We start from the raw sequence: 23,046 nt of genomic DNA, 5'->3' as shown, positions 1-23,046 counted from the left end.
ATGTGTCCATTACCTTTGCTTTGAATAATATCTTGTATGCTTTTATTGAGTTGTATTGACTTTTATTTTTTTCTGTGGATGTTGTAAGTTACTGTCCAAATTTCTCAGTCACAGCCTTCTTCGTGCCCGCGCGTTAAAACTTCAAGCGTGGCGAGGATGGCTGTCGTGAACGCGCACAGGAGGCTGACGTCACTGATGCGCCCTCGCTCTCCGAGCCGCCTTTACCGCTGGCGAAAAAGATGGGAAAATCTGATAGACATTTCTCCTAAAATTACCATAAAAATGAGCGTTTTTTGCTGACAATATCCACGTGACAGAAGACTGAGTCCTGGCATCGATTACAACTCCAACAGAAAACGAGAAAGGTAGTTTGTTTGAAGCGGGTTTTTATTATTTTTTTTACCACTGGCTATTGTGTTAGCGAAAAAAAAAGATGTAGTGTTTGAGCTCAGAAACTGGGACGGACTGGCTTCGTGTGTCACGGAGAGCTAACATTGGGATTATAGACGTCAGGTACTTTACCCCCTTTTTGATAGATATGTACAAGACTGGCAGCTGTGTAAGAAAAGCGTAGCTGGAAATGAAAAGCATTGAGCAGAGGAGGTAGAAAATGGACATGTTGTATGGGTGTCTCCAAAGCAGCGCTGCTGATTTATGGTTCCGCGTTACACCAACGCAGAGCCTACGGCGTAGGGTACGCGGCTACGCGTACCTTACGCCGTATCCTACGGCGTAGGTTCTGCGTCGATTTAACGCAGAACCATAATTCAGGCTTTAGGGGTTGTGCTAAACGCTTTAACACCGGGGACACATTTTCACACCTTTTACCTTTTTAAAAAAATAACAAAAAAAGATCCACTAATCCGCATTTCCCTGCCTATTATCCCAGTTTGTGTAAAGATTTCCAGGCGGGAGGGTTTTCCTACAGCGCTCCCCTTTCCTCTCCCTCGCCGGTTTTAATCTTTAACGCTAGAAAAAAAAACCATTATTGGTTTTTACTGGAACAACATATGGCTGGTTTCTGCACGGCTCATGCAAACTACAGCAAACTAGAATCAGAGCGAAGTTGAGGACATAAATCTCAGACTTTGCTGTTAGCAGACGTGACATTAGCTGTAGCAAAGGCCACGAAGACTGAAGTTAAATAACAAAATAAACCTGAGACAAAATGTTCCTGGAAAGAGCAGCGGGTGATACACACGGCTGGATCAGATGTCCATGCATCATTTAGACATGTGAAAAAGGACGTTCAACGTTAATTCTCTTTTAAAGACATAATACTAAAAATCAATAGTTTATTTTACAGTCATTGATGACGTTTTCAGACTTTTTGCTTGAGTACAATTATCAATATTAGATTGGAAATATCTAATTGCAAGTAAAACACCATGAAAAAAAATCTTACTTGGGAAAATATGTATTCATTACGAGTTGATCTAGAAAAGGTAAATTGTGGTTTTTGTTCTTGGGGTTGTAATATTTGACATCACCAGGAACATCAAGACAGCTGCTAAAGTGGGATCCCCATTTAAGACTCTGCATACACGTTTATAAACAGGGACTAAATGGAATTTAAATTTAGTATTGTTATATATATATGTATGTATTTTTTAGGTGATATGGAATTATTTAAGGATTTACTGTATAAAAGTTAAGCCATGTTATGAGGGGAATATTACAAATGGTTACAATCTTGCTGTAACACTACTTTTTCTGAGACTGTGAATACTTAAAAATTATGTAAACCAATAACTGTAATATTTAACAGTGTGGTGGACTGCAAAATATTTTTTTGGGGAAAAAATATTAAGAATAAATATAATATAAAAAAATAAATATTATAAATAAAGCTTTCGGAAATAGCCTAGATATAAAGATTTTATTTCACCATCTGGAGTGGAAGCAGAGAGTTGTATAAATTATATATCCTCAACTGCGCCAGGTAATGAGTTTCCAGTTTCCAGTTACATACCTGCCTCTACTGTAGTCTCATGTTGTGTTTTAATACCACTTTTCATTTCAGCATGTATCTATTTGTTTTGCTCATTTATTACATTCAATTTTATTTGCTATATATGTATAGTTTTGTTAAAATAATTGTCTTTTTATTTGCAGATTGATCTCATTTGGGAATTGCATTAACGCCATCTGTTCCTGAAGTGGAGAGCAAGAGATCTCTGTCAGATCATGAATATTGTGTCCACCCTGTTCACTTGAAGAAGCCTCACAACACAATTTCACTCCTCTGTTTGAAAGCACAAGTACAAAGTCTGCAAGGACAGACCCACAGATCATTGGGGCCGTGATTCAGTTTAGCTGTTTGCTCCTCTCTTCTATTTAGCAGAAAATGTATGGTAGTGCCCGCTCTGTTGGCAGAGGGGATGCCAACCACAGTGGAGGAAGAGATGGGGGTGGTGCTAGTAATCAGGGATCTGGTCGTTCCCCTCGCCTTCCTCGCTCTCCTCGAATGGGACACCGGCGCACCAACAGCACCGGCGGTAGTGGAGGGGGTCCTGGAGGACCAGGAGGCAAAACGCTTTCCATGGAGAACATCCAGTCTCTCAACGCTGCGTATGCCACTTCAGGACCCATGTATCTGAGTGATAACGAGGTTGCCATGGCAGGTGATCACATTCCAAAAAGTGGAGGGACGGTGACCACCATGAGCAGACAGAGAGTTGCATATGGGTCAAGAGGTAGTGGTGGTGGAGTTGTAGCTGCTAGCACACCCAATATCTCAACCTCAATCCCCGCCAACGCTGTGTTGCCAGCAGGTTTGATGGCAGGTGATGCTCTAGCTTTTGGGGACCACCACATGGCCTCCACGGTCCCCCATTCTCTAAGGCAGGCCAGAGACAACACCATACTAGATCTACAAGCACAACTTAAAGAGGTATTTTCCTAGTATTTCACCTAGGTTTGCAAATGTATTTATATCCAGAATCTGGTTCATTATAAAGAACAGACTGACTTCATCACATTTATTCTAATCATGTGCTACGGACTTATCTTGTTCTCTCAGGTGCTGCGTGAAAATGAAATGCTGCGGAGGGAAGTGGAAGTCAAGGAGAGCAAACTCAGTTCCTCCATGAATTCTATAAAGACCTTCTGGAGCCCAGAGTTAAAAAAGGAGAGAGCTCTCAGGAAAGACGAAGCCTCTAAGATTTCTGTTTGGAAGGAACAATACCGTGTTATTCAAGATGAAGCACAGGTAAATATTTATATTTACTTGAAATGTTTCTTTCCTCAACAACTTATTTGAACAGAATCCTCAAACTGCCTGTGTTAAAATCCCCAGTGTGACAGCTGTAGATTCATTGATATTTCTATATATTTAAAAAATGTAAGTGGTGAGCAGGGTAAAACTATCGACATAAATTATAAGTGTGTCTGTTTCTAGCAGTGCATATACTGTAGCAGTAACTGAGGTGCAGTCACAGGAGTTAGTTTTTAGTTTTGACTAGCTTATGTTTTGGACACAGTTGGTAAGGCATTTACAGAGCTGAAAGGATTATTGGCAGATAAAGAACCAACTAAATGACAGTGTCCGTTTAAACATAGTGTTGCAAAACTGTGTGAGGGTGGGGAATGATTCACATCAAAATCTGCTGTCTCTATCTGAGGATCCAGAGCTGATTCAAATCAAATATTTTAGATATTTCTTTCTGTTGGCTGCATTATTAGCAACACTGAGTATTTATGAGTTCTTTAAAAAGATGAATGTGGTTACACTTATATTTAAATGGACTTCAACAATGTCCTGATTTTAAAATTAAATGAGATTTTTATGTTTTCAATCTGCTCATCTCATTATTGTTATGGCTTTACATGAGCTGACCATATGAGGAATAAAAGGCAACAATTAGCTTAATCAAAATGATTTTATTTAGGAGCACTTGCAATCTATAGATATAAACTGTGTCAAATATGGATGATGTCTTACTTGTTAAAGTTTATTTCAGCTTTTTTTTCTCACATTGGACTTCATAAGATTCCTGTTTTGAACCAGGAGTAGAGTTGAAAGCCGATAAAAACTGTATGTAAATAAACTCAAGGACTTGGAGATTTTTCTCCATAAAATAATATGCAGTACATTCATTTCAAAGGGTTTTCTTTTTTTTTTTTTCTTAAAAAAAAAAGTTGTACGACTTTAAAGTACTTCTTTGTGAAAATTGTATTATTGAGTCCTCTCACCACTGTGTATGAGACAGGACTGCAGTTGGGTGCTCCTTTATTCTGTGCAAGTTTGCTGCTTTTTGGTCTTGCCTGCTTTTTTATATTGTAATCCACAGACACCAGCCAAGCATATTTTAAGACTAGTTCTTGGATCCACAGAGGGTGTGCCTCTGTTTCAGACACGAGTAAAAAATATGTATATAACAGTAATGACTGGATAAAATGCTTTTTTAAAAATCTAAAAACTACAGTTTGTTGTTTTGTTTGTTTAAATTCGGTTCCATTAATGAGGAGGGATTGTTTTAAACTGTGATTTGTTAATGGGAGAGCAGACCTCCTGTATAATTTTCTGCCTTAACCCCCGCTGACTCAGAATCCTACTCTGGACTAATTCCTAGTAATGGCTGACTCGCGCAGGGCTAATCAGCGGGTGCTTTAATTTAAAGATGTCTGCTTTCATAGGCCGGCCTCCACCTCCCTGGCTGGCACACATGCAACAGAAATCATGGACACAAACACGCTCTCTCTCTCAGGCATTTGGCTGATTATGGCTTCAGTTAAACTACATGCTCTCTTTGGATGGAGGCCCAACTTAATGTGCATGTTTGTAATTGTTTGCTTACATGTGCATAATTTTGATTTGGCCATAGCCTTTCCAAATTCCTACCACAGGGCAATTTTGTCTTTGTCTGTGACTGCAGCTGCTGTTACTCTGTGTAATTATACTTTTATTTTTTAAGTAACTTTGTCTTTCTCCCATTAAAAAAAGTCACATAGTAAAAAATAAGCATCAGTTAGTTTGAGCTTTTCATCCTTTGTCATTTAGATGGAATATCAAGTGTATAACAGGTAATAATAAGGAACATTTTGTCACACATAGTTAGCAACTAAACATCTTACCTTTTTTATACAGCGAATCATTATCAAGGCAGATATCTAGCAGTCGTTTGATTCATTGTCCTCAGTGTGACTGAGTACTTGAGTCTAGGCAGGTGCAGTATAGCCCATATGTTTCATGCTCTCTTCAGGCAGTGAGGGTGAAAATCTAGGGGCTGAGGAAGGTTGAAGGTGAATGTGTGTGTGTGTGTGTGTGTGTGTGTGTGTGTGTGTGTGTTTATGCTAGTCTGTGCATGTTTCTGCCTCTGGGTGTATTGAAAAAGGGGGTGGTGGGGTCTGTGAATTCACAGCAGTGACTCAGCCCCTTGTCATGGGGTGGGGAAGGTGATGGAAAGGTGAGTGTTATGAGGAGAAGATGATGGGTTGGAAGCAGGGAAGAATTAGATGAACAGTGAGTCAAGAGAAGAGTGGCATGTGCTAGTGTAAGGAGAGTGAGAGAACAACAAAGAAAGGGAAGGGAGGGCTTTGGAGGATGGAGAGAAATGAAGGCAGACACTGACTTCTCCCTTTGTTCTGTTTTTTCTGAAAATGCTCACAGCTGGTTCAGACCAGAGCGTAACACAGCCTTGTGTTACTGTCTCACAGCAGCTCTAGCAAGTGTCCGTGGCGTCAGATGCCACAAACAATGCAACACTATACTGGGCGATTGTGTTTCTTCACCACTTGCATTTCTCTGGACATGACATGTAATGCTGTACTCAAAGCATGGTGGACCTGTCAGTCAAGACATTGCTCAATGTTCCTCTTATAATGAGAGGCAGAGGGGTAGAACAGTCAGTATGGTTACATGCACATCTAAATCGAGCAAGTGGCAACAATCGATCTAAGGATTTAACTGTCTAAGTTTCCGAGAAATCCAAGTATGCATGGGCGGGAAGAGAATCAAATTATTGAGTGAGGTGCGTTCAACTCTGCGACGCTAGGTGGCGCTACATGCCCCTTCGCATTGGTTTTCTTCCGGTTAGTTAGAACAATTAGTAAACAAATGCGGCAGATTTGAAGCAGACGTAGAAGGAAGACAACACTTCACAGAGATATGGACGCCAATGATGTACATTTCGTACATACGAAGCCTGATGGTGTCACACACAAAGTTTTCATCTCTGTTGTTATTCCTATTTCTGCCGTCTCGTCACTTTCATAAGGGGGAGTCCCAGCCCAGTCAATAGCTCTGTGGTTTGCGTATACGTGCCGGAATAGCTTGATTTAGAGCCGCATCAACTGGCTCTAATATCTCGATTTCAGCCCGGCTTACATGGGTTTTAAAACTTTATCAGTCGGATGAAGGCAATAATTCGACTTTCTCTTTTTTGTTTTTTTTACATATTTTATTGAATCCAGGCAACAATGTACAGTAACAATAAAACAATCAGTAACCATTTTTTTTGTTTTTTTTTTTTACATCAAACCCTCACCCTATTATCCCCTCATAATTCGACTTTCTCTTAGTGGATGCAAACGTACTGAGTGGTGTGGTGGAAACTAATGGTGGAAAAAGGTTCCTGGTTCCAGTCTCTGCTTGCGTCACTCTTTTGAGTTTGCATGTACCTGTACTCAGACTTACGCTTGGTTTATGGTACATTAAACTGGTAACATGCTTATGCCAAAGTGGGGAACGCTGCACCTTCATGCGCACTTCTCTCCAAATGTGATTGTGCGTAGATGCAGACAGAACCATGTGTGATTGGTCTGCTTCGTAGCATTTCTCCTCCTCGCATCTCCTGCTACTGCTACTTTATTATCAAGCCCGGTAGAAAGTTGGCTTGTGCATTGTCAGTAAAAATGACTTATGCTCAATATTTATAAGCTCCAATTTGTGTCATGTATGTTTTATTTCTTCTGTTGCTATGCCAAACTGCATGTAGGAAGTAAACAAGAGTAGAAACATAAATCAAACTTGGCCCCTGCTGATTTTTAAACTGACTCTCGAGGGAGTGTGAGCTTGCATGGTTTAAACGCTTGTCTCTTTATTGGACTGTCGAGTTGCACCCTGTTCAGAGTGTAACCCTTCTCCCGTCAAATGACAGCTTGGATAGGGTCCAGCTCCCCCACGACCATGAACAAGATGAAGAGTGGAAATAGAAAAATGGATAGATCAGAGGCCTGTAAACAGCCTGTAAAATGATATTCTCCCAGGAACCATTACTGTAAAGTGGGATGGTTGCACACCATGTATCATTCAAATAATCAATACATCTTACCCCATGTACCCCTGGATAAATCACTTTCCCATAAAAGCCAGTAAACAGAGAGTAAAACAGATGAACGTGTCTTCTCTGTCTCTAGCATCTCCAGATGACGGTTCAGGCCCTTCAGGATGAGCTGAGGATTCAGAGGGACCTGAACCAGCTGCTGCAGCAAGATCCCGCCAATCAAGGAAGGGACCTGGCCCTGACGTCTGAGCCTACAGAGGAGAATTACCGGCGGCTACAAGGCGAATATGAGAGACAGGCAAAAGAGCTGTTTCTTCTTAGGAAAACACTGGAGGAGATGGAGCTGAGGATCGACACACAAAAGCAAACCTTGGTAGCCAGAGATGAGTCCATCAAAAAACTTCTGGAAATGCTGCAGAGCAAAGGTAGGTTGATCTGTATAAGCTAACGTTAAAGATGCACTCCCGTGATGCTGTCACTGGAGTGCATCTTTACCTTTGCTCTTATTTTTATGTCAAAAATCAAGCAGTTTATCACCATGAACCACCAACTGTCAAGCATGATGGAGGAGTGATATTGATTGGAGCTCATCTTGGAGTCATAGGATGGCACCTTGTAGTCATTAAGTCGACCATGAACATTTCTGTATACTCACATATGAGGCCATTTGGCTGACAGCCAATTTTGTCTACAACTAAATCTATAACAGCATAACTAAAAAATAAAAGAGTCAGGGTATTGCAGGGGGCCAGTGCAAGGCCAGACCTTGTGTCGACTGGAGTTCTGTGGCGGGATGTTAAGAGAGCCGTCCATAAAACGGTGGTCGCAAACCTCAATGAACAGAACAGGAAGAAAAATTCCCCTAAAACAATTCCGGAGATTTATAATGTGATACAGAAAATGATTACCTCAAGCAATTCCTACTGAAGGTGGTTTTACGTGTTGTTTAATTATGAGGTATATTTAGTTTTCTTATATACTGCTTTTTGTTTTTTTAAATAATGGCATGATGTAATTTGCCCTGTTGTTTTTCATCTGAACTTGTATTTATCTGATTTTTAAGACCAGGTAAGGACTATATGATATATAAACCAAACAATAGGTGTCTGACTGAACATTGTAGTTTCAACAGAATAATGAATCACGTAAATCTTGTATCAATCTCATGTAATCACTTAAGCAAGACTCTGTTTCTAAGGATCCATTTAAAGTTTCTCTCTGCTGGTCAAACACATAATTATTTGCTCCCGCCTTAACGCATTCTTAAATTAGTAGTGTCTGAGGTCTTTGTTCAGGTGTCTATTAAAATAATTGCATGTTTTAGTTTTGGGTTTCCAAAGGGCAGTTTGTATGTGACATGAAAAAAGCTCAAATTTTTCTTCATGTTGTGTGTGAAGTTGCACACCCAATGTTTAGATATTCTTCTCTGCCACACCAGGGCTGTGAAAAAGAGACGTTTAATCTCAATAGAAAATAAACAGTTCAGCTTTTATCTGAGGCATAAAAACACTGCCCGGGTCTGTGTTGGCAGCTGCCAGTAAACCAAATTTTTACAATGCACAGGTCCGTTGTTTTTAAACCTCTTGACCACATACATGTCCTTCTACCCATTTTATTGTGTTTTAAAAAAAGTCTGTATGGTTGCTACTTCAGGGCCATCTGCCAAGGCCTCGGAGGAGGACCAGGAGAGGACCAGACGGCTGGCAGATGCAGAGATGCACAGACATCACCTGGAGAGTCTGCTGGACCAGAGAGACAGAGAGATTACTGCTCTGAGAGAGGTTATGATCAGTTCATGTCATCTTTGAGTTATTTTCAAATATTTCCATCCTTCTTTTTTTTTATTTTTATTTTTTATATAGAAATCAGATATTTTATCAACATATTTGACATCTGACTCAACAGGAGCTTCACCGTCGATACGAAGGTACCCCTGAGTCCACCAAAACAAAAGCACTACAGACTGTTATCGACATGAAGGTGGGGATTTGAAATGATATGTGTGTAGTCTGTGTAGTTGCACAGTTTTATAACTGTTGACCTTTCTCCATGAACTCCAGGATGCAAAAATCAACTCGATGGACCGCAGCCTGAGGGACATGGAGGAGGAGGTGCTAATGCTTAAATCCAATGGACTTCTGAGCTGTGAGGAGCGTCAAGAGGAGATGAAGCAAATGGAGGTGTACCGAAGTCACACCAAGTTCATGAAGAACAAGGTCAGGGGCAACGGGAGATGAGTTTATTTTGATTCAGCTGCTTTATTTCTCATCTTTTCTGTGCTTTTTGATCGTGTATATTCCAGGAGGACTCAAAAGTTTTTTCTTTCTTTTATTTTTCAGGTGGAACAACTCAAACAGGATCTCTCCAGGAAGGACACGGAAATGCTTGGCTTGCAGACCAAACTGGAGACTCTAAACAATCAGTTCTCAGACAGCAAGCAGCACATTGAAGTCCTGAAGGAATCTCTCACTGCTAAGGAGCAGCGCGCTGCCATTTTACAAACAGAGGTAGGGCATAGAAAAGCATAGACCTCATCCATTTATGGCTTGTGTATGTAACCTGTCTACCTATTCCTTTCCAGGTTGATGCCTTACGTCTGAGATTAGAGGAGAAGGAGGCGACCTTGAATAAGAAGAGCAAACAGATACAAGAAATGTCAGAGGAGAAGGGAACCCTCAACGGAGAAATCCACGACCTCAAGGACATGCTGGAGGTTAAGGAGCGCAAAATTAATGTGCTGCAGAAAAAGGTAATGTTGGCGGAGACCCACGGCAATCTTTGCAGTTTAGTTTTTTTGTACCATGGCTACAAAATTGCATCTATTTCGTCACAAAGTTTTTTAGAAGACTATTGTCCATTTTGATTGGTGTGTGTTGGGATGGTAGATTGAGAACCTGCAGGAGCAACTGAGGGACAAAGAGAAGCAAATGAGCAGCCTAAAGGAGAGAGTGAAGTCCTTGCAGGCAGACACCTCCAATACTGATACTGCTCTCACCACACTGGAGGAGTCACTCTCAGAGAAGGTACATTCACAGACAACGGACTGTTGCTGTTACAAACAGGAGATTGTACTGGCAACATTGTCGTTTAGTTTTTTCTCTTTGGGGGTCGGGTCATAAGCTGCCAAAGCATCATGTGTGACTGTTTCTTGCACCATCTTAGGAGCGCATTATTGAGCGTCTGAAGGAACAGCGGGATAGAGACGACCGGGAGAAGACCGAGGAGCTTGATTGCACAAAGAAGGAACTGAAAGAGTTTAAAGAACGACTGAGTTTGCTGCAGGGAGACCTGTCAGACAGAGAGGTGAGAAAAGAATGCTCTTGCCTAATATGCTGTACGATGAAACTATGCTAAAAATGGCTTGGGTATGACTAGACTTTCTCAGTTAGCAAATGGGAAAGTATAATATGCTAATCTGGCCCTGCTCACCTGTACGTGACGCTGGTCTGGCCCTGCTCCTCCAATTCAGAAGTGCTACTTATTGGCCATTGCTAGAATAAATTTCACAGGGAGGAACAAAAAACATATGAGGTCACATGCAAGTGGTAGTATCAGAGTAGGTATGTATTGTATTACTGCTGGTTTCAAAAATACTAGAGACATGACAGTAATGGATACTCTAAGGCTGCTGGTAATGTCATCCTTCTTCTTTGCTAAACCTTAGCAGGTACCCGCTATTCTTTGTGCTGCTGCCCAGACACGGCTCACAGCCCCATCTAGCAAGAAACTCAATGCTTGAGTGCACGAAGGGAGAGAAACGGAAAGGAAATGTATTGCAAAGCAAAAAATAGCAAACAAGCTGAATCCAGTTCCGTTTTTAATTCAACATCTTTAAGTAAGACACAAACGCTGACAGAATAGGATTTTGAGTAAAGCACACCTAGTCAGTTCTCCACCATGTGGTAATTTCTTGGAGCAGCTTGTTGTTTCCTTGTTTCCTCACAGCACATGCAGATTAGATGCTGCGCCCCACATACTGTGAGAATTGCTTTGTCCAATAGTTTACATGGTGCATATGCAGGCCTTGTGATCCTTTTTAGACCGTAGCTAAAGCCCTACAGGTTCAAAGCAGAAATCATTAAACATAGCTGACTTTGGACATATTAACATGCTAAATTAATTATTTTTATTGAAGGGGAACTTTAAGTTGTTCATGGGTTGTCAATTTATTTTTTAATATATATATCTATTGTATTTTTTAATGTACTTACTGTCATTTTCTGTTGTTTTGATAAGTTTAAACCCGTTTGGGTTTGTGTTTGTGGCTGTGTGCATGCAGACCTCGCTTTTGGACCTGAAGGAGCACGCGTCGTCCCTGGCCTCCTCAGGACTGAAGAAAGACTCCAAACTTAAGAGTCTGGAAATTACCTTGGAGCAGAAAAAGGAGGAATGCCTCAAACTGGAGAACCAACTAAAGAGGGTAAGACGACACAAATTTAAATTCAGTACAGTTTGCCTCTCTTTTTTTGCTGCAGACCCTGAAGTGATATTTGACCACAAACATGTCCCTCTGTCAGGCACAGAATGCAGCCCTGGAGGCTCAAGCCAACACTGAGCTAGCTGAGCGCATTAAGAACCTGGAGCAGGAGGTGGCTCGGTACAGAGAGGATTCTGGGAAGGCACAGGCTGAGGTGGACCGCCTTCTTGAGATACTTAGGGAAATGGAGAATGAGAAAAATGACAAGGACAAAAAGATCAATGAGCTTGAAAGGTAGGTTCAAGCTGAGATACTGGAAATAGGCACAGTAAAAAAAAAAAAAAAAGTATAAATATGAAGTGCATACAGGTCTGTTTTCTAGTTAAAGTTACATCACAGCTTCAAATTGTATCTAAATTTCGTTTCAAACTGACATTCACATCGTTTTTCTTACTCGCCAAACTGGTGAAGGTCTCCACTATCACACTTACTTGATCCAATCAGCTGCCCTTAAATTTAGAGAACGCCCATTTAAATTATTTTTCTTTTTCTCTCTTTGCCTGCAAAGGAGTAGGGAAGCACAAAAAGAAATGTTCTCAAAATCTGGATATTGAGAACATTTGCTAGATGCTTTTCAAAGTTGTTAAGAGTAAATATAATTGTAAAAACACTGAGCTGAAAACGGTACAACCGAATGAGCTTCTCGCGTGTGGTAAGGGCGATGATGGCAACAGTAATTTGACATTGTCTGGTAACTTTTCTTTTTAGTGTTTAGTCGCATTTAATGAATTGAGATTTCTTTTCTTTTCTTTTTTTCTTGAGATATGAAATTAAAGGGGAAATGATATGATGCATCATATTCAGCAAAATTATAATTTTTTTGTAATATTTTTTTGGGCTCTAGTGGCCCTTTAATCAAAGTATACAGACAGGAAGGGGGTAGAGAGAGAGAACGTGGATGACATGCAGCAAAGGTGCGCAGGCCAGGATTCGAACCTGCAACCGTAACCTTTTTTAATAGCGTTAAACCTGGGGCACTTTACAGAATAAGGTAGTTTGTGTCACCTTTTTTTTTTTTTTTTTTTTACAACTACGTACGTAAACAGTTCAAACTAATGTGAATCATTAGGATATGTAGGATATGTTACAAGAAAACTAGACTTTAGACTTTAATCTATCAAACAGTTTTGAACTACTGGCACATTAACATGAAAGTGACTCATGTCTCCATGGCCTTACGTTATCACTTAAGCAGATTGATGAAGCAATTATTGTTTCAGTTTTTGTCAGAAAAGGGTGTATGAGCCCCCAGCCTTCTCTCTTGTTCTTTACATTTTTTCATTTTCTTAGCCTGAGTGTGCTTCTTTTTTCCCCCCTTCACTGCTTTCTTGTCTTTGCTCTGGAAATTTCTCACCCCACCAGTCTGACCTCCAGGTTAGTATTTGCTCTTTTCTCTCTCCTGACACCTTTGCCCCCATGTCCTCCTCTCATACTTCCCTCTCAACTTTCTCTGTACTTCTTACTACTCCAAAGTATGTTACTGGTTCTTCCCTGACCCTTCTTGCCCGTTCATTTCACCCTGAATCAAATCAGAGATTGAATAATAATATTCCAGAGCAAGTTTATATAAGTCATTTTAAATGGCAACTTTAATGAGATCATATTTCTGTAAGTCTACATTTCCTTTGATGATACCTTTTTATTTGCTTCCTGAGTCCGTCTTTACTCGCTGTAAATAACCAAATAATTGCATACATAAATACGTCATCTGATATAAAATGTTTGTATTGTGGAGTCATAATTATTTTTATGTTTTACACTTATTTTTAATTCTAATGAATATCAGTTATTAGCTGTCTATATGTAGATTGAGATATAAATACTACATTTACTGTAATAATATCCGTACACGTCCCAAGTAGAATATATAATGTTTCAAATGGTCCTCCTGCAGACAGATGAAGGACCAGTCCAAAAAGGTGGCGTCACTGAAGCACAAAGAGCAAGTGGAGAAGAGCCGGAACGCTCGACTAATGGACGAGGCCAGGAAGAGGGAGGACAACCTCTCTGAATCCTCACAGCAGGTGAAGGTGAGCGGCATGTGAATTGCTATAACGGCACATAATTTGCAGAAAATGTGTCCTGCTATGATGCGTCAGCGTCTAACAAAGCACATTTCCTCTGTTATGAAGGACACATTGCGTCAGAAGTCAGAGCGCATAGAGGAGCTGGAGGAGGCTCTGAGAGAGAGCGTTCAAATCACAGCTGAGCGAGAAATGGTGCTCGCACAGGAGGAAGCTGCCAGGTCGCTGCAGGAGAAGCAGGTACACAAATAGATGACAAGGCAATATTAATCAGCATGACCACCAACTACAGTTGCATGCACACGACATCTTAAGCTATCTGTATGCAGGTAAAGGAAACTGCAGTTCTTTTTCTATGACATTTTTACTGCTGTTGTAGAGTTGCTCATCGTTTTTGTTCTGCCTCCTCTTCATTCTCAGTTCTTTTTTCTTTGCTTGTTGTTTTCTCTTTTTTTTTATCTTTCTGCTACACAATCACCTTTCAGAAGCACTCATTCAAACCAATGCATGAGTCCAACCTCGCCCACATTAAGTGGTCTAAGGTATGAGTCCATTATGTGTGACCTCTATCACTGAGCAACAAACACTTAGAGAGGGTGGACACAATAGAAGCAACACGTCTACAATCATACAGTCTCATGCAATAACCCTGCAATATATATGTGTGTAACGTTTGTTTGTTTACGGGGGCTTAGATATTGTTTTTTTTCTTAAGTTTGTGCGTTTTTGTGAAGTCCTTGTGTCAATTCCAGCCCATGTCAATTTTATTAGAGTTCTTTACCTGCTGCTTGTTTTTAAAATAATGCACATAAAAGGGTTTCAATTAGCCAATGAATGAGGATGAATTATTCATTCATTCCAGTGTTCAGTCAGTTGTGATTAAAACATGTACTGATATGACGGAAAGATTTGTCTGGTTTCCGGGCTCATACGGTACACGAAAGCTCACGTTTCATTTGCTCAGGCAAAATGTGTTTGGCACCTCTCGTTCAGACTGCTGGCCGCCGGGCTAATCACCACTGTTGGTCCAGTAAGAGCTGTGTTTGATACAAGACTTCAGTCAGCTGAGGCCCTTTTTGTAAACAACTAAGATGACTGGTGCTGATGCGGATCTTTTTAAATCTGCTGTTGCTCAACGCTATGTTAAAGTTTGCGTTCTCTTATTGAGTCAAGAAGCATCTATTTCTGTCGAGAAGCTGATGCTATTTGGAAACTGAAAATGAACCGAGAGGTTTCAGACACTGCACGGCTAATAGTTTGTTGGGTTTTTTTAAAAGTAAACAGCAGGCTAAAAAAAATAAATCTAGTTTTGGAGTTTAATTATATTTGAAGATGATCCATAATCCTTCCCCACGGCTCACTTGAATTTTGCCCCCCTCCTTTTCATTAGAGCTGTTCACATTGACAGGTCATTGAAAGTAACTTTTATACTTTCACCGACGGATTCTCAATTTGATTCATTCATCACTCCATTAATTGTATGTGTTCCCAGATGGAGGAGCTGTTGGGGGCCATGGAGAAGGTGAAGCAGGAGCTTGAGTCCATGAGGGCAAAGCTGTCCTCCACCCAACAGTCTCTGGGTGAAAAAGAAGCACATCTCACAACCCTGCGAGCTGAGCGCAGGAAACACCTGGAGGAGGTGCTGGAAATGAAGTAAGAGAGAGGGACACACACACACACACACACAGAGCTGAGTGCAGTAGGCTCGGTATTATTGATCCCTACCTTAATCTTGTAAAATGTCATCTAATTCTGGCTTTCCACACCTGGCGTGCTGTTGTTGTCCAATAAATAATAAATGATGGCTGAGCTGTTTACTTAAATGTGTATAAACCTGTTTGTTTTATCACCACCTATCAGACAGGAGGCGTTGTTAGCTGCTATCAGCGAGAAGGACGCGAACATCGCACTGCTGGAGTTGTCCTCCTCTAAGAAGAAGAAGACCCAGGATGAAGTGGCTCTGCTGAAGCGGGAGAAGGACAGACTGGTGCAACAGCTTAAGCAGCAGGTGGGGGAAGGGGCATGTGGGATCCACAGAGGGGGGTCAGTGGTTTTGTGTCTAGCGGGGCTGTGAATCTTTCTCACGATTCCATTTTGATTCTTGGGGTTCAAAGATTTTTGGTTAATTTAAGGTGGATGGTTTAAGAAAGTGTGTGTATACTAGATAATGTAGTTATACTCTTGAAAACATGATGTAAATAAAAGCCATTCTTCATCAATATGTAACATTTATTACAAAAAATAGAATCCCATACAGAGTGACACACTTAGGTTATCTGTCTTTTGACATCTTTTAAAGTTTCTTGCGAAAGAAATTCTCTTTCAATAAAAATTAGATAAAGTTGTAAAAATAAATAAAATAAACAAGGAAGGGGGGGGGGGGGGGGTTCCAAGCAGCATTGGCTGCTCAATGATAAGAGTGAGAGCGATACAAGCTTTATCGATAGTCTCCAAAAGTCTTCAGTAATACGTTTTTTTTAGGTGTTATTGGACGTTGTCCACAACTTGGAACTCATTTTACAGATGTGCTAGTTTTGTGTGCACTCCTAACCTTTTCTTGACCTTGTCATGTCTCAGTGACTCAGTAGCGGCTTGAGAACAGAGAACCAATGGTCACGTTGATTGTAGGACTTTCTTTTCACTTTACTCACACTCTACTCTTTTCTCTCTACTTTTAATTCCCTTCATCCAGACTCAGAACAGGATGAAGCTCATGGCAGATAACTACGAAGATGATCATCTGAAGACTGCTCCTGACCAGACAAATCACAGGCCCTCTCCAGATCAGGTACCTTGACATCACCTACCAGATGTCTTTCATAACAACTCTAAAAAAAAGACCTTCCCAAATGTGATTAAAGAAACTTTATCTGATATGTCAGTAAAGAAGACTGTTCTGATGGTAACAAGGGAACAAAAATGTTGATATGAAAGTTTTCATCTGTATTTTTCTTTTCACTAACCAAATGTTCCTTTCTAATGCTGCGACTGGGTTACCTTGTGGCTAACAGGATGATGAGGAGGGTATTTGGGCATAGCCGACCTTTTGCCCTTCTCCTCTCTCTCTCTCTCAGTCATTTTGTTCAGAATGGTGAGCTTGTATGAAAAGCCAGACTCATCACACCCGCTACTCGCATGTTGAACTCGTCCCTGTGTCGTTCTCTTTGTCATTTCATTCTTCTTTTCTTGGTATGAATAATCATTGTCATTCTCGCTTGTTCTTAACAATTCCCGTTGTGGTATTGCAACCCCAATTCCAAAAAAGGTGGGACATTGTGTAAATGGTAAATAAAAACATAATTTAATATTATAATATTTTGCAAATGTCATAAACCTGTATTTTATTCACATAATGCATAAAACATTTAAAAAGTGAGGAAAAAGTAACATTTTAAGACAAAACATAAGTTAATTTTGAATTTGATGGCAGCTGCACATTGGAAGAAAGTGGGGTTAGTAGTTTCCCACCATGCAGCATTCTGTCGTCTTTTAACAAGACTCCATACACATCTGGGAACTGAAGGTTTCAAGCTGCTCGGCAGTCCTGGGTCCTTGGTTCCATTTATCTTTTCACAATCTGCCAGATGTTTTCAGCTGGTGACATGTCTGGACTGCAGGCAGGCCCTTTTTTAAAACCCAAGACTCCTCTACTAGAAATACACTATGCATTTAGCATTTGTTTTACTAAAAGATGCAGTTCTTTCTCAGAAGAAGACATCTAGATAGGAGCATATGCCAGCCTTAAACCTGTGGATATATACTGAATGTATATTTTTCCAGCATTGATATTTCCTATCGAGATCGTAGACTGTATAAGAAGAGCTTAGTAAAGCCCCTGTGACATCAACCAGAGGTTTTCTAAAGAGCTTTTGAAGCCTTGTCCTGTATTGAGCGGCTCCATGTTGCAAATGGGTGAAACAAGCAAACCCAGAAAGCAGCACAGTTTGGCTGTTTTAGGACGACTGGCTTAATGCTAATTAATATTACTTTTTATTCATTCTGATCCAATCTTCCCAAACATCCTCACTTAAATGAGGTGATGTTAAAAGTGTGCTTCCAGAGCTGAAACGAGGACTAGCAGAGCTTTGCTGGAACCTCCGCTTGCCCCGTCACTGCCGGGTTAAGACCAGTTGCTGCTGGGCAAAGCTAGCAGCGTTAGCCAGCGAGCTACTGACTGACTGACTGACTGACTGACTGACTGACTGACTGACTGACTGACTGACTGACTGACTGACTGACTGACTGACTGACTGACTGACTGACTGACTGCAGGTGCCAGCAAGCTTCTGCTCGGAAGTTTCCTGAAACGATCCGCCGAGGCAATGGTACTAATTATCCATTAACTTCCGCTTGCAAGTTCAAGTGACGGAGCAGCCGCCTAAGCAAAGAGGCTTAAACCTCCCTCTCCCCAGCCACCTCCTTTACTTCCTCCGGGGGGGAAAGCCGAGACATTTTCCACTTTCACTCAGTCCATTTTAAATGAGACTTGGACCAATGAGGTTGGCTGTGTTTCTGGATCATGTTGGCACACGGCTTCATCTTTCCATGATAAACCTTTAACCTGCGGATGGCACAGGGAATTGTTTTTAGATAAGATAAGCTTCTTTTGGTTTTTCCCTTTCTAGGGATAACCACTGTGGATCATCATCTATTGTTTTGCTGTAGGTTTAATTTCCAGAAGCGTCCCTGAGCCGGTGCAGTGACTTCCCGAACCATGACTGATTTTTTTTTTTTTTTTTTTTTTTTTTTTTGTGTGCGGTGAAGGGCTCAAAAACTGTGGGCATCTGATATTGACTTTTGGCCTTGTTGCATCTGTGAAGATTTCTCCATATTCTTGGAATGTTTTGATTATCTTATGCAGTGTAAAGAATGAGATATACGTAGTCTTAGCAATTTAAGAAATATTATTCAGAAATTGTTTTCGCAATTTGTAGATAGTTTTTGGCAGGTTGGTGAACCTTGGCTTATTTACTTCAAAGAAAATTTGCCCCTTTTTTAATATGCTTTTTTAAAAATTTAAATTCCCTGTCATGTTGTGTAAGCGTGAAAAAAAAATACATGAGTAGTTTTATTATATTCCGCCAGGTATTTGTTTTTAGTGCCAATATTATTTTCAGCCTTTTGTTGCCCGTTTTCCAATTTATTTGAGATGTGCTTCAGCCATCATATTCAAAATGAGCAAATATTTGTCATAAAATGGTAAATTGCCTCACAACATGATTTTTATTTTGTATTGTCAATGAACTATAATTGTTTTTTTTTTAATTTTCAAATAATTGCATTCTGTCTGGATTTACATTATATACAGCGTCTCAAGTTTTGGGAGTTGAGGTTGTATGTTGTGATTTTATTTGCAGGTGTGAAGGTCAGTATTTCAGTGGTGTGTTTGTTTTGCATGTGCAAACCAACGGACTCAAAACTGAAGCATTTTAGCTTTGCATGCCAATGCTCTGACGCATCCAAAAAGGTGTTCATAACAGTTGATACCTCTGTGTAATCAGAAGCCCAAACAGGTGTTTTAAAAGGCTTTTTGTTAAGATGCATAAACAACATACACATAATTAATTTCCTGTTAAAACTGGCTCCAATGTTGGAGGATGATGGATCAATAAGCAAGCATGCAGATGATGATGCTTTTTTTCCCTCTTTTGTAATGTAAGTGTTGTACCAAATCTTGTACTTTCATAATATTTCTACATTCAAATCAGGCTTTAATTCTTCCTTTGTTTCATCTCGGCTGTGTAATCTGGAGAAAATGTTTTTTCTTACTTTTTTCTTTTTTTTTTCTCTTTTCCTGTGTCCGTCATCTCCCGCCCCTCCCCCCTGACCTTCCAGATGATATCCCCTCTTTTAGCCTTGTCCCAGAACCGCAGTAAACTCAAACTCTACATCGCCCACCTGACAGACCTCTGCCATGACCGAGACCCCAGCATTCTCAGTCAGCTCACACCACCCTCTCACTACCACCAAAGCGACCCTGAAGACTGGGAGGACGAGCTCCAGAAGATGAACGTCGAACAGGTAGGGAAGGAGTGCTCAACCTTCAGTTTTATCCTGAAGGGAAATGTGAGTTGCTGCAACAACAACAACAAAAAAGGCACAAAGCCGTGCCATGCAGGCGTGTCATTTACTAACGTAATAACTTGTGTACAAGCTCAAGTGTCATTGAGACTGGAGTAATGTCGGTGCAGCCCAGTGGGGGCAGTGATGGAGCCACAGCACGGTGAAGCAGGGCTAGTGTGAGTGCACCCTAACTCTGTGTTTTTGTGTCCAGTTGGAGCGGGAGCTGGAGGTGTGTGAGAGGGAGAGCGCCGAGCTGCAGGAATACGCCAACTCAGTTCTCCAGCAAATTGCAGACTACTGCCCCGATATCCTGGAACAGGTTGTCAATGCCCTGGAGGAGTCATGCTGACAACTCTGACCTCACACACAACCAAGCTGAGCCCAAGAGGCCCTACCTCCACCCAAAAGAGAGAGAGAGAGAGAGAAGGAAAGCTGGGGCATTATCCCTCACCCCCCTCTGGACTCTTCCTCTTTGTTCCCTTCGTCTAACTCGCTGCAAGCTTTCAGGTCTGATGACTGAAGCCTGACTCTGAGTGCTTTCCTGTCTCGTGTTGCTTTGGGAACAGGCGTGTGGGTGAAATCAGATTAGGGATGTTCAGAAATTATTTATGGCATTTTGAAGGGACATACATTTCAGTAGAAAGAATGAATTACACAACTAATCACGTCACGCAGATAATGGGTTATTGAAAAGTTTATGAGCACATCAAATATAATGTTTCCGATTGATATACTAACAAACATGCTACATGGGTCGGGTGCACTGGGAGAGAACCTGTCAGAAGAAAGAAGAAAACGTTCACACAAAGTCCTGAAATTTACTGCCAACCCCCTGATGCCTCTGCAGACCTTCGCTCATAGCTGGATTCACAAGATGAGGCAATTTGGTCTTTGTCCTTTATCCATTAGATTCCCTTCACAAACCTTTCACGTTAAAAGAGCTACATATATTCCTCACATGGGACAGGAAAGTACTTTTTTGTCTCAGAGATCTGCAGAGCTGCTACATCAGTGCCAGGGAGAGGCTGGGTACGGAGGGTAAATCTTGGAGCCATGACGCTGCCTCTTTAGTATTGTAGTCAGTGTTGCCTAATGTAGTGACACTTATTAAATGTCATTCTAACCAAATGAGTACAGCGTGCTCCTGAACTGTGTCAGTGTAGCTCGAATTAGGTTGTTGGTACGTTACTGCGGCATCAGTGGCTGGGCCATTGACATCAGAGGGAGATCAAAGTTCAACCTTTGTTCAGAGTTCACTTACAGTGAGAGAGAGTTGGTTTTTTTTTTTTGGGAGGGGACTTCTATTGTTGGCGATGTATTAATTTCTTGATGGTTTGCACACAGCGTCCTCTTGTTTATAAGGTATGCAATGTTTCCTTTGAGAACGTTCTTGTGGCCTTGGAGCATGCACAGAGATCAGTACTGGACCTAACGCAGGGATATTTATTTCTCCGCAAAACTGGTGCTAAGGCATGATGTAAGAATTTTCAACTGATCTTCATCCAGTTTCATCCAAAGTTTATATAAATGTTATTTAAAGCCCACATTCTCTCTACTTTATTGACTGAAGAATACAAGGGATACCTTTTTTTTTTTTTTTTTTTTTCTTATATTTTCAGAAAAGATACGAGATGCCTCTGTTATTTCATGGTTTTTTCTTTTCAATTCTTCAGGGCTGAGGTTTTTAATTACTGAGGGCATCTGCATTTACAGGAAATGAAAGTCACTTTTGAGAATTTTTTGACTTTTTAGATCAGTTTGTAAATAATGTGATATTTAACACAGTGACTGAATAAAGTAAAAGTAATTAAGTGGAAAGTGTTGTGTGTTTTAAGAAAAAAAATCTGATATATAAAAGCAGTGCAGTTGTCTTTAGTGTTTTATTTTGTCTTGAGGACAAAATGTGTGTGACAGTGCAGTGCTGCCATAACTTGCAGAAAGTCATGTCATATATATATATATATATATAATCAGTACAGACCAAAAGTTTGGACACACTTCCCCATTTGTTTGAATGAGAAGGTGTGTCCAAACTTTTGGTCTGTACTGTATTTATATATATAAAAAATTATATAAATAAAAAATGTTTACTGTTTCAATATGCATCGAATGTTTGCACAGAATCTTAAAGAGCAAGTTGCTCTGGACAAAATGTTCTCAGCAGAAAATGAGGAAAGTGTCAAAGAAAATAGTCAAAATAATGTGTAAATTACAAACTGTTTTCAAACCGTGACTGTGTGATGGGAGACTACTTTTCCTTTTATTTCAAATTATTGTCTTAAATATATTTTTCCATTTAATGTTTATCTGTTAAGAGATTCCCGTGTCATCCTCGCTTTTCTTTGGCTGGTGGTTTTTTGATTGATAGATTCAGGTCTTGTAGGAAAAAAAAAAAACACGAGGTTTTCTTACCTCTTATTTGTACCACATACATTTGGGAGAATGTCAGATTGAGAACCAAACAATGGCGGCTGTCAGAGGATGCTGGTTATCAGCTTAGTTTTATTTTTCATTGTCAAAGTGGACACTCGTCTCTTTCAGTTTTAACTCCTCACCATTGATTTGTGAGAAGTGTTTAATTCCCCTTTCTTTGGCCTGTACGCGACCCTGCCCTTGCCTTAATGTCTGGTCATCTCTTTTTCTCAACTCTTTATTGTGAAACACAGAGCTGACTAAAAGGGCCGTCAGTCAAGTTCTTGGTGTGTTTTTGTCCTTTTGCATTTGCATAAGAAGTGTACTGCCTTCTGTCTGTTCATGTTACAAATCAAAATATGTAAAAAGAAAGCAAAACAGACATGTTAGTGAGTTATTTGGATTTTATATGTATGTAAATAAATTATAAGCCTTATTTTTTTTGTCAAGCTTTATTTTCTCCCCAAACAAGTTAGAAATGATCCCTTGGAATAAAGTGGGATTCACATTTGCAGCATCATGTACAAGCTGTGCTTTAATTTTTAGGAGCTGCTTAGCAAGTCCATGGACTGCAGGATTACTTACCTCAGTGAAGTGTTAAAATGGTGTACGTCTGCGCCAGAGGCTGCACAACAAACTACAGCTAGAGCCTCGAGTCATAAACTTAAGATAGATGGATGCTTTCGCTTTTAACTCCAGAATACTTGAACAAGATGAAAACTAGTTTGATTTTGAAACTGAGCTCATCTACTCAGACACTCCTACAAGTCTTATTTTGAATTTGTATACTTTATTTCACAGACTGTTTAACTGAGGTTGTGTTTACTTCATTTTTTAAAGACCC

General features: G+C 40.4%; 1 protein-coding gene across 2 annotated transcripts; it reads left to right on the top strand.

The window, feature by feature from the left end:
* The first annotated feature begins 207 nt into the window (after positions 1-207).
* On the top strand, positions 208-22,638 carry LOC133444342 (ELKS/Rab6-interacting/CAST family member 1-like). Of its 2 annotated transcripts, none has more exons than XR_009782715.1 (20): positions 208-365; positions 2,116-2,893; positions 3,023-3,211; positions 7,360-7,651; positions 8,880-9,007; positions 9,132-9,206; positions 9,287-9,442; positions 9,566-9,733; positions 9,808-9,975; positions 10,112-10,249; positions 10,389-10,529; positions 11,506-11,646; positions 11,744-11,937; positions 13,598-13,733; positions 13,836-13,967; positions 15,220-15,380; positions 15,588-15,735; positions 16,420-16,515; positions 16,739-16,818; positions 19,563-19,681. XR_009782715.1 is itself a non-coding variant. In XM_061722059.1 (20 exons), exons 2-20 carry the CDS (start codon positions 2,348-2,350, stop codon positions 20,137-20,139), a joined length of 3,333 nt encoding a protein of 1,110 aa, XP_061578043.1. In that variant the 5' UTR covers positions 208-365; positions 2,116-2,347; the 3' UTR covers positions 20,140-22,638. The 2 variants fall into 2 exon arrangements, 1 of the variants encoding a protein (XP_061578043.1); XM_061722059.1 differs by lacking the exon at positions 16,739-16,818 and adding an exon at positions 20,002-22,638 and having other exon boundaries at positions 19,563-19,748.
* The last annotated feature ends 408 nt before the right edge of the window (positions 22,639-23,046 follow it).

This window comes from Cololabis saira, chromosome 5 (assembly GCF_033807715.1).
Source record: "Cololabis saira isolate AMF1-May2022 chromosome 5, fColSai1.1, whole genome shotgun sequence".
Classification (NCBI taxonomy): domain Eukaryota; kingdom Metazoa; phylum Chordata; class Actinopteri; order Beloniformes; family Belonidae; genus Cololabis; species Cololabis saira.
The sequence above is the reverse complement of the archived record's forward strand: the minus strand, read 5'-3'. Positions and strand labels throughout refer to the sequence as shown.

Bases quoted from the DNA above. Each gene is read 5' to 3' on its own strand.
- LOC133444342 (XM_061722059.1), top strand. From the start codon at position 2,348: ATGTATGGTAGTGCCCGCTCTGTTGGCAGAGGGGATGCCAACCACAGT. The intron at 11,647-11,743 runs GTAAGACGACAC...TCCCTCTGTCAG, and splicing joins TGGAGAACCAACTAAAGAGG to GCACAGAATGCAGCCCTGGA. The intron at 15,381-15,587 runs GTAAGAGAGAGG...ACCACCTATCAG, and splicing joins GAGGAGGTGCTGGAAATGAA to ACAGGAGGCGTTGTTAGCTG.